The sequence below is a fragment of the Callithrix jacchus genome, chromosome 17 (assembly GCF_049354715.1).
Source record: "Callithrix jacchus isolate 240 chromosome 17, calJac240_pri, whole genome shotgun sequence".
Lineage (NCBI taxonomy): Eukaryota > Metazoa > Chordata > Mammalia > Primates > Cebidae > Callithrix > Callithrix jacchus.
The window spans coordinates 19,703,262-19,718,584 of NC_133518.1; the positions used below are offsets into that span (position 1 = coordinate 19,703,262).

Sequence of the window (15,323 nt, forward strand, 5' to 3'; positions counted from 1 at the left end):
AAGAATTTTAATTCTATTTTTGTATATGATGCATCATTAATTTAGAGTTTGCCTTGAGAAATGGAAATGTGTATATAAGGAAAAGACAGAAATGAAGAAAAGAATTTAAGAATAACAACAAAAATAATGTGATAAATGAAAGATTACTTTGAGAAGACACCAGTTTTTTTATAGTAGCATTAACATTTGAGACTATAATTTTCAGAATTTACTTTTAAGTTAAATCTTTTTACAATTTTATTAATAGTAATTAAATATATTTTATTCAAAGAAATGTCACTAGATACAATCAGCTAGAGACTGTGGCAAAATGCATATTCATTTTTTGTAGCTCTGAAGTGAGGCCTGAGATTCTGTATTTCTGAATTTCTAATAGCTCCCAGGTGATAATGGTTGGATGAGGCTGGTCTCCAGTCTTTTTTGAAGTGCAAGGTGGTAAAGGAGCTCTCTAGAGTTTACCTGAGAAGTGGTCATCACACCCTTGCTTCACCTTCTGTTACGCAAAACCATCTCCTAAGGTGGCCCATTCTATCCGTGGAACAGTTATTCATTAAGCTGTAATCTGTTTCCAGCTCATTTCTAAACTGGGTTCTAATTCTACTTATTGAGTTCATACAGATAAAATCTAATTTATCTTCCCCATGGTATCTCTTCAGATTTTTGAAATCAGCCCTCATGCTTCCTGGAAAGCTTCTGTTTGATAGGTTAATACCTGTACCACCACTCATCTTCAACTGTTTTTAATGTCCTAGTTTTTTTTCTTTTGGATTATTTTGAAAAGAAGATATACAGATGGGTTGCAAAATAATACAAAGAATTCCTAAATAACATTCACTCATCTTTCCCTAATGGTAACATCTTACATAAACAGAATGCATATCAAAACCAGGAAATTGACATAGGGACAATATTATTGACAACAATAAATTTTATTTGAATTTTATCTGTGTTTTCACTATTATCCTTACCCTGATCCAAGATCCAATCCAGGATTACACATTGTATTTTTTGTCATATCTCCTTATCCATTACAGTTTTTCAGTCTTTCCCTTCCTTTTATGACCTTAACACTTCAGAAGAGTACTTGCCAGGTGTTTCGTAGAATGTACTCAATTTGGGCCTATCTGATGTTTTTTCATAATTAGATTGAGGTTATATAGTATGAGGAAAAATACCACAGGGAGGATGTGTCCTTCTCAGTGCCTGACATTCTGGGATCATGATGTCAATATATCTTATTACAGGTGATGTTAACCTTGATCACATAGTTAAGGTGGTGCTAAGTCTTTCCACTGTAAAAATCACTACTTTCCCTTTATAATTAATAAATATTTTAGAGGAGACACATTTAGTTGATGTAACAACTCTGTTTTCCCTTAGACTTTCACTCCTAATTTTAGAATTTGTGGGTGAATTTTGCCTGCAGCAGTTAATACTCTCTTGCTCTATTGCTGATATTCTATTTCCTTTGTTCCCTCTAAATTTATTAATTAGAATTCCTTTTCAAAGAAGTGTTCCTTCACCCACTTTTCTTTCTTTCTTTTTTTAATGTGAACTCATGAACATTTATTTTAGTTTGGGGATTGATATCTAATATTATGGTTATTTATTTTGTGACTCAAATTATTTCTACTTTGGTCATTCTGGGCTCTCTCAGGTTGACTCTTCCATCCTTTTTACTTGTCATCACTTTTTTGTTGTTGTTAGTTCGCTTTGAACATCTCTATTTTTCTAGAACTCAAAATGTATTTTCCCTGCCCCAGCGCAGGAATTATTTCTCCAGAAAATAATGATTCCATTTATTGGAGAATAGTGTTCAGAAACCAAGATCTGGACTCTAGGAGTGCTCATTACTATTCAGGTGCCATAGTTCTAGGCCTTCTCAGAGGAAGAAACCAGGAAATACACACACACACACACACACACACACACACACACACACATCTAAATTTATTTCTGTTTCTATCCATCTGGATATCTATTAAAGTAACATGAGTTCACACTCAGGCCTTCTGAATCCAAACCAGCATCACATGGTTCATTTCCATTCTCCCTTTGCTTATTTGATAAGTTTCTTTGACCTACAGTGAGAAACTTGGCTTTCGTTATCTATAAATGTATTAATTAACCCTAAAATATATATGTATGTATACATACAGTAGTTTCAGAATGACTAATATCACTGAGAGAAACAAGGGACAATTAGTTTCAAAATTACTATTAATAATATCACCAAAAGAAATTTTCCACTTAGAGTACACTCTTTATGTGTCATGCTTTTTATCTGTAACATATAGTATCTAGGCCAAATGATGTTTTCCAACACCACTTTGGCCATAGTGCTCATTTCTTTCTCATCTCCTTTAAGGTAGCTATGACTCTCTTTGGGTTCTCCCCATATCCTCATTGATTTTTAAAATTTGAATAAACTTGTGGTATACGGTTCTATGGGTTTTCACCAATGCATAAAATCATGTGTCTACCAGAGTACCCATAGTCCCCAAAAAAAGCAGTTTCACAACCACAAAAATGCCCTTGAGCTTTCTCTTTCTCCTCTTTCCTTTCTCAATCTATAACAACCATTCATCTGTTTCCTATCCTTATAAATGTGCCTTCTTCTGAAGGTTATATAAATGAAATCATACAGTATCTGTCCTTTCATGTCCTTCACTTAGCAAAATGTATTTAAGATTCATCCATGTTCTTCTATGAATCAATATTTGTTCTGGCTGGTTTCCAGTTTCTGGCAATCATCACTAGGTCCTTTAAAAATATTTTCATAACAGGTTTTTTTTGAATATAGGTTTTTAATTTCCTGCCTAAATACCTGGTACAGTGACAGCTGGGTTCCATGGAAAGTGCGTGTTTATTTTTATAAGAAACTGCCAAACTGTTTTTTAAATTGACTGTACCACTTTCCATTTGCTCCAGTAAGGTATGAGAGTTCCGGTTGCTTCAAATCCTTTTCAACACTTGGTATTTTCAGTTTTGTATTTCTTTTGGTTGACATTTTAATAAAGTATGTAGTTTTATCTTATTGTGGTAGCTTATATGGCAGAGGTTCAAGATAATTCATTTATAACTAATGTCCAGGCTGTATATATTTTTTTAAAATATGATGCCCATAATAGCCCTTCAGGAGTTTTTTTTTGGTACTGTGGTAGACACACGACTTTATGCATTGCTAAAAACCCACAGAACTGTACACCACAAGTTTATTCAAATTTTAAAAGTCAATGAGGATATGCATAACAAGAGTGTGTATCTGTCAGTTGCCTTTCTCTAATTTAGCAATTAGCATATAAATGTAATTCCAAAGTCACTTATCATTTTTGGTGGCTACCTTTCAATGCTGGGTCATATTGAGTTGCTTATATGATAAAGGAAACACAATTTTGTTATTAAATGACAGCATCACTTGAGCCTGAACACATACAAGACAGTTTCATCAAGGTCCTGAGCTATGCTAACTCTGCATGTTGGCCAGTTTCCTTAGCAGAAAAAAAACTTGGCTTTATGTTCAATAGGGTCTTATTTACATGGTTATTTTTAATGGTAATCTTTTTTTGAGCTAATACTTCATGTCTCAATTATAGATGTCAATGTAGGGCAATCTATTTGCAATTCACAGCTTTCTGATGCCTTTCTGATGCTGTGCTTTAGAAAAGTTTCTCATGGTAATAACCATGATTATGATTTTGACTTTACTTTTGCCTATCGTATTTCATAGTAGGCTTATAAATATATGTTCTGTGGCTTTTAAATATATTTTACTGATTTGGATAGTAAAAGTCTTTTAAAATTTACCTGGGATCGATAGAGATGTGTTGATAGACCTTTTTTCTCCTAGCTTTATTGAGGTATGAATAACAAATAAAATTGTATATATTTAAGGTTTAAAATATGATATTTTTATAAATGTACACATTGTACAAGAATTACCTCAATTAAGCTAATTAATATATCCATAATTTCACAGGTGTTTTGTGTGTGACACTTAAGATCTATTAGTTATAGTTATTATACTGTACATTAGATATCCAGAATTTATTTATTCTGCATAACTGGAACTTTATAACCTTTGCCCAACATATTTCAATTTCTCCCAACTCCTAACCTCTGGCAACTACCATTCTACACTCTACTTTTGACTTTGATTTTATATCAGTGAGATCATACACTATTTGTCTTTCTGTGTCTAACCTGTTTTATATAGCATAATGTTCTCTAAGATATGGAAACAACCTAAATATTCATCAAGGAATGAATAGATAAACAATATCATATAGGTATAATGGAATATTATTGGACCTTACAAAGAAGAAAAATCCTACCTTTTGTAACAACATGAAAGTGTTGCTACATCTTAGTAGCAACTCCTAGAGTGGATCTTCTACATATGGGAAAGCTTAATGATAGAGTGCAGAAGTTTTGGATTGAGAGTATTTTAAAGGCAGATGTTAGCATAGCTGATATTCTGATTCCAGTTCCCTTGCTCTTTTCATTGTGTGTACTTCGCAAGTCTAGCTACTCATCAGAGGCACCTGGGGCAAGTGATTCCTGGACCCCAGAATGATCTAAAAATTAGTGTCTTCAAAAATAGATGTGAGACTTAGCATTTTAAAATAGTATTCCTTGGCCGTTTGGATGCAAACAGCCTAACACTGATTGACATAATAGATTCATCACACATTTAACCAACTGAATGGGTCAATGCTCAATAAATATTTTCTACATTTTAAAAGTGGAAAATATGGTGAGGTAAATGCTATAGAAATATATTTCATCCTTTTTTTTGTGTCATAATCATTTTTTAAAAAAAGCACTGTTGCCAGGGTTTAAATATCCAGAATCCAGAATTAGTTCACTAACTAGTTATTTATTTATAGGAAAATCACTTCAATTCTTGTGGCCTAAGTTTTCTTATTTGCAAAATATTGCATTTAGAAAAAAACAATTTATATGACTCTGTAAGCTACAATAATTCATTATCTAGACTCTACAAGTCTTTGGTTCACGGATTTTACTTATAAATTTAGACAGGTTTTTGCTTCCCTAATAAAGAACGTCTGAATAACAGTATACTTATGTGTATGTACGATGAATTTTAGTTTGGTAGATACATGTCAAACTAGAAAGAGGTTTCTTGTAGCCATCTGCTAGTTTGTCGTCGACCATCACTCACTATTTTCATCTGTCCCTGAATTAAATTACGGATGTAGAATGCCACACTCATCAAATTTGTTAGGACACAAAGTTAAATAATACATAAATATTATGTAGTCATCTTATATATACATTACATATATTGGGAAAACACAGATAACCATAGACTACCAGAAGATTATCAGCACCTTAGTGCCTTTGAAAGTTGTAGAAGAGGCATTATAAAGAAGTGCATGGTTAAGAACATAGGCTTTGAGAGGCAGACTGCTTAAGTTCAAATCCCTCTTCTGCATTCACCACCTGAATGACTCATCAAGTTGGTACCCCACTTTGTGTCTCAGTTTCATCCTCTGTAAAATTAAGATCATACTAGTGCCTATTTAATATCTAATAAAATTTAATGTACCAAAATGAGTTAGAACAGAGCCGGGTATATTTTATGTTTCGTATCCATATTAGCTACAAATATCATTAAAAAGGCTCTGCCTTTTACATGGGGACTTCATGAGCTTCCATGGTCTGGAAGGATAGTGCAGCTACTCACATTCTTGGCTAAAAAGTGACCCTTCTCTCCAATAATTTGGTTACATACTGTGATACAAAATGCACACTTTTGACCTCTGAGAATTCCTGGGCTTCACTGCCTTGCATATGAATGGGCTGTGTCAGTCTTCATTGTTAGTTAAGGGATAGATACCCTCGTCCAAACACCTTACATTTTTATTGTAGGAGCCTATGTTATCACCCTGCTGGCATGATGGAAGTTTAGACAAATGCCCTCAGGTTTCCTTAAAACTCATTAATACAATGTCAAGACTGTCAACTAAAATTCACATTCATAAATTAGCTTTTTAAGTAGCATGGTATTTTAATGGACTCCATGTGGTTTTTGAGAGAACACTGACTTGTAGCAAACTTTGATTTTTATCTTAAACAAAACTCAGTAGGATATGCAATTTAAAAATCTGTGGTGTCAAGTTGGTTTACACAGTTTTTCTTAGTACATTAAAATTCTATTATATAATTATACTTATCTTTAAAGATACAGTTATGGTTTCACCATTAATTTTGTATACTTACTCATTTGATAAATCAGAAGCTTGTCTGGGAAAGTTTCAGGTAATATATTTCAGTCTCTTAATTGCTTCTTTTTTATTTTGTAGAACTCTGCAAGAACGACTTTTTAATATGCTACCAGATACATTCCTACAACCATGTGAAACCACTGGTGATGTACAGTGTTCTCAAAATGAAAACAATGAAGATAGTGATGGTTAGTTCATACTTGATTAGATATTTTTAAATTTTATTATTTCAAGTCATATAAACTAAGCTTTAATCAGAAGCTGCTTTTGGTTTTCTTTAATATATTAGTCTCAGTTGTACTATATAGCCTTTTATCTTCAGATTAAAATAATGTACACTCACTTCTTTCCCTTTCTCTGGATTTACTTTGCCTTGATTTAGATAGTTGTTTTTAAAAATTGAATGCTAATAAATGTGTTTTTCACTTGAACTGGGAAAATTGACAGTATTTGCATTTTTGTGTAGATACACATGAAAACACTCTTCTTTTTTGGTGGCTACCTTATTTGAAGAAATTATGAAGTAGGATATATTCTTTGATGATATTATTTGTGAATCTTATTTTCTAGGTGAGGAGCCCAAAGTACAACACTCAGCTCTTTTACTGCCAATAGAAACATTAAACAGAGAGAGACCTGAACCATCTCTAAAGATAGTTGAACTGGATGATGTAAGTATGTAAGTGCATAATGACATTCACACTTTTTAACGGGAAATTCACAATGTATAGTTACATCTGCATATTATTTTCATTAAGATTTCTTAAATAACTAACATAGTTTAACAGGAAATTTACAAGTGTTTGCTTTTAGATATGCTTATAAGAATAAAGCAATATTATTCTGAATGTAAAGAACACATTCGTGAGCTGAACTGGTATTGTCATTTTTTTCTGATGAATGTGTAGTCTGGGAAGTGAGAAGGCATTTCATTATTTTAACTTGTGATGTAGTTTGATATTTTGTTAGTTTAGTTCTTTATGTTATCAGGTTTTAAAACAAATATGAGTCTCATTACATGGTATCTATTTAATAAAATTTAAGTGTAAATCTCATTTCTTGAATGTCATTTAATATTATTTTCTGTTTAAAGGTAGAAATAACATTTAAGGATTAAGAAATTCAGTAAATAACTTGAATATAGCTTTGAACATATATAGAAGACACCAATAGAATGAAGTAGAACCAGAGCCAGTCAGAGCTAGAGCTCTGGACTGAAGGTTTAGAATATGATATACTCAGTGCATTTCTGACTTTCTAGTAATCTAGTAGCTGAATGTGTCACTTGTCTTAGATTTTTTTTTATTGTGATTGTTAAAGAAAATGACTAGAATGGAAAACTTGCCTCTTTTACATACTGACTTCTTCCGTTCTTCCTTAGGATGAATGCTTCTGCTATTTTGTTTTTTTGTGTGTGTTTTTTTGGCTAGTAACACTTTTATTTCTCCTTGATAAATTTGAGATGCTGGACAAAAACACACACACTACATATGTGTGGGCATGCCATTCATTACATTGTTGAACACAGAGTAAGTTTATGATGAACCAGTCGGAGAACTGAAGACCTAGTCACTAATCTACTTGGCAGTTAGTAGTTACATATTTAAATATAAGTTATGATTGCTGGTTTGGGGTATTATAATAGTAATAAAGTAATTGACATATGAAATGCCTTTACCAAATGTCAGTTGAATTTTAGTTTTCCTAGAACTTATGTGTTATAAAATACAATTAGAGCTCTCATGACATAATTTGTAGGAAAACTGTACTCTAAATATCATCCACAAGTAAGTTGGTTAATGTATAATAAATTTTTATGAACTTACTAATATTATATAACATTAATTTCAAAAGACTTATGAAGAGGAATGTGAAGAACCAGAAAATAGTGTGCCTTACAAAGTGGAATTAGCTGATGCAGACAGTCAACACAGGTAAAGCCTTTCTAATTAACTTTGTTTGCATATTGAGTCACTGCCTGACACACATAAACACACAATCAACTCTCTTTTTAATATGAAATTTGTGGTGTCAAAAAACGTGATGTTAATGTTATATTTTACTTAAGCCATGTTTAAATTTCTACATAATATTGCTAATATTTAACAACATTCAGCTATTAGAAAATTGTCTATAGTGATAGGTTTCTACTCTTATCTAATATTTGGATTATTGAATAAATTCTTCTGACCTTAGGGATTGTTATCATCTGAAGTGCTTGATCAACTTTGATATATTTTATATGAGCATTCTTCTTTTCGCCAAAGATACTCGGTATTTTCTTCAGTTTTCTATAAACTTTAAATAAATAAAAAGTTGTATAAATGATTAGGCTGAGAGACTAAAAGAGCTCCTGTACTATAGATTACTTTGTAGGTAGATTTCAATGTATAATAAAGTAAATAAATGAAATATAATGGTTCACTTTGTAATTGTGTTGTAGAATTTTGTCATTTCCAAATAAAAAATTATATCTAACTGTATCTGTTAGTAATGTAAAAAAAGGCCCTTTTTGCTCTTGAAACTTTAGGATTTGTAAACAGTGGAATGAAATTTCTGTCAAGTGCCTCCTCTACCAATTCTTTATTCAGATCAGCTCAGGCCCCTATCAGTATTTTGCAATAGCTATGGGCCTGAGTGATTCCCCTGGACAGAAAAAGCCCATGTTTAGACACAAAGAATCAGCTATCTAGCAGCAAATGTGCTTTTGGAAGTGGGGTTTCAGCAGGAGACAACTTTCTGTTCAGCAGATAAGAGGTTTATATCCACCACTCTATCTCTAAGGAAACGAATGGCATTTCTGTTCTCTAATTTGATTCTTTTATATATCTTATCACATGTCTCTGCTTTGACCCCTGTGTAAGGTGTTAGAGAAGGCAGAGAAAGTTACTGATCATGATTTGACCGTAGTTTTACAGCTTCGGTTTGAGGTGCCCATAGAACTACATTAATTTTATCTCTCTCCTATGGATCATGAGTGACACAAGAGGACTTTTTGGTTGAATATAATCCATAAGTTTTATGATGGCATTCTGTAGAGCTTATATAAATATCATGTATTATTATATATATTATTTAGTTCATAAAGAATGTTATTTAAATTGTAACTATGCATATAGTTAGTAATCATTATTAAAAAGTGAAAACTAAATATCACATACTGCTTTTAAACTCTCATATCTCATTGATGAACAAATAATATGTTTATCTACTAGCAAATCCTTGATTTCATTAAATTTTAATGAGTTTGAAAGAACACTCCCTCTTTAGAGGAAAATGTAAGAAATTAACTCAAGATATCACATCCTGCTTTTAAACTCTCATATCTCATTGATGAACAAATAATATGTTTATCTACTAGCAAATCCTTGATTTCATCAGATTTTAATGAGTTTGAAAGATAACACTCCCTCTTTAGAAGAAAATGTAAGAAACTAACTCAAGATACCTTGGAAAAGAAACATTCAACTGAAATTTTTGCAGTTAACTTGGATTTGGTCCAGTTACCTATTCCTGTTAAATTCATAATGTTATTAGCTACTTACAGTTGAGAATGTGTTCACAGTAAGGTTAAAATAAATATTAAATTAAGACAAGTAACCCTATTCTATAAAGGTTTTACTGTATTTGTTTTAATGACCTAGGACTTTAAAATTTTTCTTTTTTATATCATTTTCACCTACATTTTGTTTGTCCCTACATGTGAAAGTTGTGCTTTTCATGATTATCAGAAGAATAGCTTTCCATATGAAAATCACATCCATGACCATCATGTTTTCAATAAGGGGAAGAGAGACTTCTTAAGTCTTTGTCTGAGAAACAGCTCTACTTATTATAAAGATAATTCAAAAGGTAACATTTTTCTTGTTGCTGGATATTATTAATGGTGCATATTGTTAATTTAATAAAACCAATAGCTATTGCCGTCGATAAAAGCTTTGTTATGCTGCTCATTTTAAAACCAAAAAAAAACTAAGTATAAAGATGAAAATTGATTGAAAATAAATAATTTTCTAGTAAATATGCAATTTAGTAATTGGAAGTCCATGGACAACAGTGTATGTGTAATAAAAATTAGCCAATATAGGGTACTCTGGAAGTTATTACAGACTAAGCTAGCATTTAAAAGATCGTGTGGAAGGCCTTTTAGTGACAAACGTCTGACTGGCACCCTCTTGCCATCACTTGCACTAAATATTTTACAAAAATATTCAAATCCAATATGAAGTTTCACATGAGGGATAAACCTACATTAATCACTGGCCAGGCATGGTGGCTCACGCCTGTAATCTCAGCATTTTGGGAGGCTGAGGCGGGTGGATCACCTGAGGTCAGGGATTCAAGACCAGCCTGCCCAACATGACAAAACCCCGTCTCTACTAAAAATAAAAAAACAAAATTAGCCTGGTGTGGTGCCGGATGCTTGTAATCACAGCTATTCAGGAGGCTGAGGCAGGAGTATTGCTTGAACCTGGGAGGTGGGGTTGCAGTGAGCTGAGATTGTGCCACTGTACCCAGCCTGGGCAAGAAGACCAAAACACTGTCTCAAAAAAACCAAAAAACAAAAAACCCCAGAAACAAAAAAACAAACAAAATAAACCAAATCACCTTGTTTATATATCTGTGTTGCTATTACTAGTAGTTCCCTAGGGATCTGTAGATTAAAATGCTGTGTGCATATGTCTGGTTTCAATTTCCAGATTGTGAGATCATTTAAAGAGAGTCACAGCAAAGTATCCTGACCTAGAAGTCAGATTTTGTTTCCATCTGTGCCTTTAAATCACTCTGTGACCTTGAACATGTCTTACTTGGTTAGACTTCATTTTCCTTAGCAAAAATATAGCCACTAGATAAGTTTCAAGCCTCCTTTTAACTACTATATTTTATCTACTTAGAATTTTAAGAAAAATTAATAAATATATCCTATGTGAAGATAAGATTTTTGAGAGATATAGGAGGGCATATTTGAAATAAATAGTTGTAAAACTGATGATTACTTTCTGATTACGCAGCAGAAGGTAGAAAGCAGTGGTAGATGAGTGGTAATCTTGCTGGTCTTGACATTTTCAAATACTAAACCACGAAATTATTAGGCCAAATATGAACTACAGCCACATGGGAATTTGGGACTTTACAGTACTCCAGTCTTGTCCTGAAGATGAGTATAGTTTGATCAAGCTAGAGCATGGTGTTCCTGTTGCCTCTAAGAAAATGGTGCACATAAATGCCCATGTAATTGTTACTTTAAAGACACATTTTTGAAATGTTTACTTTTTTGAGCAGTTTTAGGTTCACAACAAAATTAAGCAGAAAGTACAGAGAGTTCCTATATATCCCTTGCCCCATACGTATACATATACATAGCCTCCCTCATTTTCAATTTCTGACACCAGACTGGTACATTGGCTACAATAGATGAATTTATTCTAATACATCAGTGTAACTCAATGTCCATAGTTGATATTAGAGTTCACTCCTGGTGTTGTGCATGCTATCAGTTTGACAATGTATAATGTGACGTGTATTCACCATTTGTAGTATCATACAGAATACCTTCTCTGCCCTAAAATTCTCTGTGCTCCACCTGTATATCCCTCCCTCTGACCAAACCCTGCCAACCACTGATTTTTTTTTTAACTGTTCTTTTAGTTTTGCCATTCCAGAATGTCATATAGTTAGTACATAGCCTTTAATGATTCTTTGTAATATGCATTTGAGGTTTCTTCATGTCTTTTTATGACCTGATTTCTCATTTCTTTCAGAGCTAAATAATATTCAATTGTATGGATGTATAATAGTTTATTCACTCCCCTATTAAAAGAAATTTTGGTTGTTTCCAAGCTTTGGCAATTATGAACAAAACTACTATAAATACTCATGTGTAGGTTTTTATTTGGACTTAAGTTTTCAACTCATTTGGGTAACTACCAAGGAGCATGACTACTGGATCATGTGGTACAGGTATGTTTAGTTTTGTTTTAATAATTGCCAAACTGTCTTACCAAAGTGGCTATACCATTTTATATTCCTGCCAGTAATTAATGAAAGTTTCTATTGATTCATATCCTCACCATCATCTGTTGTTGTTTCAGATTTTTTCCATCCTAGTAATTGTGTAGTGATATTTTACTTTTTAAAAAATTGCAGTTATCTGTTGACATTTGATATCAAGAAGCTTTTAATATGCTTATTTGCCATCTGTGTATCTTTATTAAAATATCTGTTCAGGTTTTTAGCTAATGTTTTGGTTGGGTTGTTTGTTTTGTTATTGTTGAGGTTTTAGATTCTTTTGTATATTTTGAATCACAGTCTTTCACCAAATATCTTTTCCAAATATTTTCTTTCAGTGTATGGATTGCTTCTTTATTCTCTGGACTATTTTCCACAGAGTATAGGTTTTTATTTTAATAAAGTTTAGCACATGAATTTTTTCTTTGATGTTGTATCTAGAAAGTTATTGTCATACCCAGTGTCATCTAGGTTTTACCCTATGTTACCTTTCAAGAGATTCATAGTTTTGCACTTTATATTCAGGTCTGTGATCTACTGAGCTGAATTTTTTGGAGATATAAGGTCTGTGTCTATATGTATTGTTTCGTATGTGGATGTGGTACTCTGTCCCATTGGCTCCAGGTCCAACCAGGGTTAAAAGGGGCCAAGATACAGTTTGGGCCATGGCTTCAGAGTATGCAAGCCCCAAGCCTTGGTGGCTTTCACATGATTTTGGGCCTGCAAGTCATAGAAGATAAGACTTGAGGTTTGGAAACCTCCATCTAGATATCAGAGGATGTAAAGAAATGCCTCAATTTCCAGGTAGAAGTCTATTGCAGGGGTAGAGCCCTCATGAAGAACCTCTGCTAGGGCCATGCAAAGGGGAAATGTGTGGTTGCAACCCCCAGCCAGAATAACCACTGGAGAACTGCCTGTTGCAGCTGTGAGAAGAAGGCTACCATCCTCCAGACTACAAATGGTAGATCCGCCGACAGCTTGCACCAGGCAAGCCAGTGGTGTTAGTAAATTTTATTGAAGTAGAAGTGTTCAGCAGCAACAAAAGCAGTGTTCCTTTCAGAGCAGGGTTACCTCATAAGCAGTGTATCCAGAGAAGCATCTCAGAGGTGGTTCTACAGTCATGTTTTTAGCCACTTTTAATTATATGCAAATTAAAATATGAGTTATTCAGAAATTTCTAGAAAAGGGGTGATAACTTCGGGTCATCAGGTTGTTGCTGGGGAAACAGGTGGTAGCTTCCAGATGTTACCATAGCAATGGTAAACTGACATGTCACAGGTATGCATGCCTTTTTTTTTAACTTTTAGTTCAAGGTTACATGTATACGTTTGTTACATCAGTAAACTTGGGTCATGGGGGTTTGTTGTACATATTATTTCATCATCCAGGTATTAAGCCTTGTATCCATTAGCTATCTTTCCTTCTCCTGTTGCGCCTACAACCCTCCGCCCTTCAACAGGCCCCAGTGTGTGTTGTTCCCTTCTATGTGTCCATGTGTTCTCATCATTTTGCTCCCTCTTATAAATGAGAACATGTAGTGCTTAGTTTTCTGTTCTGTTGTTAGTGTGCTGAGGATAATGGCCTCCAGCTCCATCCATGTCCATGCAAAGTACATGACCTCGTTCTTCTGCATAGTATTCCATGGTGTATATGTACCACATTTTCTTTATCCAGTCTGTCATTAATGGGCAATTGTGTTGATTGCATGTCTTTGCTATTGTGAATAGTGCTGCAATGCACATACATGTATATTATCTTTATAACAGAATGATTTATACTCCTCTGGGCATATACCCAGTAATGGGATTGCTGGGTTGAATGGTATTTCTGTTTTTATGTCTTTGAGAAGTCACCACACTGTCCTCCACAATGATTGAAATAATTTACACTCCTACAAACAATATATGTGTTTCTTTTTTTCCCCAACTTCACCAGCATGTGTTATGTATTTGAAATTTTAATAATAACCATTCTGACTGCTATAAGATGGTATCTCATTGTGGTTTCAATTTGCATTTCTCTAAGGATCAGAGATGTTGAGCTTTTTCTCATAGTGTTGTTGGCCACATGTATTTCCCTTTTAAAAAAGTGTCGGCTCATGTCTTCATGTCTTTGTCCACTTTTTATTGAGGATTTTTTTCCTCATAAATTTGTTTAAGTGCCCTATAGCAGCTGGTTATTAGACCTTTGTTGAATTCATAGTTTGCAAAAGTTTTACCCCATTGTGTAGATGGTCTGTTTACTCTGTTGATAATTTCTTTCACTGTACAGAAGCTCTTTCATTTAATTGGACCCCATTTGTCAATTTTTTGCTTTGCTGCTATTGCTTTTGGCATCTTTTTCATGAAATCTTTGCCTGTGCCTATGTTCTGAATAGGTTGTCTTCCAGGGTTTTCCTAGTTTTTAGATTTACATTTAAGTTTTTAATCTATCTTGAGTTAATTTTGATATATGGTGTAAGGAAGGAGTTCAGCTTTAATCTTCAGCATATGGCTAGCCAGTTATCCTACCATCATTTTCTGAACAGGAAATTCTTTCCCCATTGCTTGTTTTTGTCAGGTTTGTTGAAGATCGGGTAGTTGTTGGTGTGTGGTCTATTTTCTCGGTTCTCTATTCTGTTCCATTGGTTTATGTGTCTCTTTTTGTACCAGTACCATGCTATTTTGGTTACTGCAATTTTTCAGTATTGAAGTTGGGTAGCATGAGGTCTCTGGTTTTGCTGTTTTTGCTTAGGATTGCCTTAGCTATTGGAGCTCTTTTGGCTTTCAGTTGGTGTAAAGGAATGCTAGTGAGTTTTGCACATTGATTTTGTATTCTGAGACTTTGCCTAAGTTATCAGATTAAGAAGCTTCTGGGCTCTAACTATGGGGTTTTCTGGATTTAGGATCATGTAGTCTACAAACAGGTATAGTTTGACTTCCTCTCCTATTATTTGGATGCCCTTTATTTATTTTTCTTGCCTGATTGCCCTGGCTAGAACTTCCAATATTATGTTGAATAGGAGTAGTGAGAGTGGGCATCCTTGTCATGTGCCAGTTTTCAAGGGGAATGCTTTTGCCCTTT

The 15,323-nt window shown here is 33.7% G+C and overlaps 1 protein-coding gene across 27 annotated transcripts in view; it reads left to right on the forward strand.

The window, feature by feature from the left end:
• ZBBX (zinc finger B-box domain containing) overlaps positions 1-15,323 on the forward strand; it is a 114,207-nt gene that overhangs the window by 65,798 nt on the left and 33,086 nt on the right. For all 27 annotated transcript variants that reach the window (XM_078353890.1, XM_078353893.1, XM_035277737.3 and 24 more), the window contains 4 exons: positions 6,330-6,439; positions 6,822-6,922; positions 8,106-8,185; positions 9,961-10,103. In XM_078353890.1, the coding sequence (XP_078210016.1) occupies positions 6,330-6,439; positions 6,822-6,922; positions 8,106-8,185; positions 9,961-10,103 (434 nt within the window). The remainder of the gene's footprint in view (positions 1-6,329; positions 6,440-6,821; positions 6,923-8,105; positions 8,186-9,960; positions 10,104-15,323) is intronic.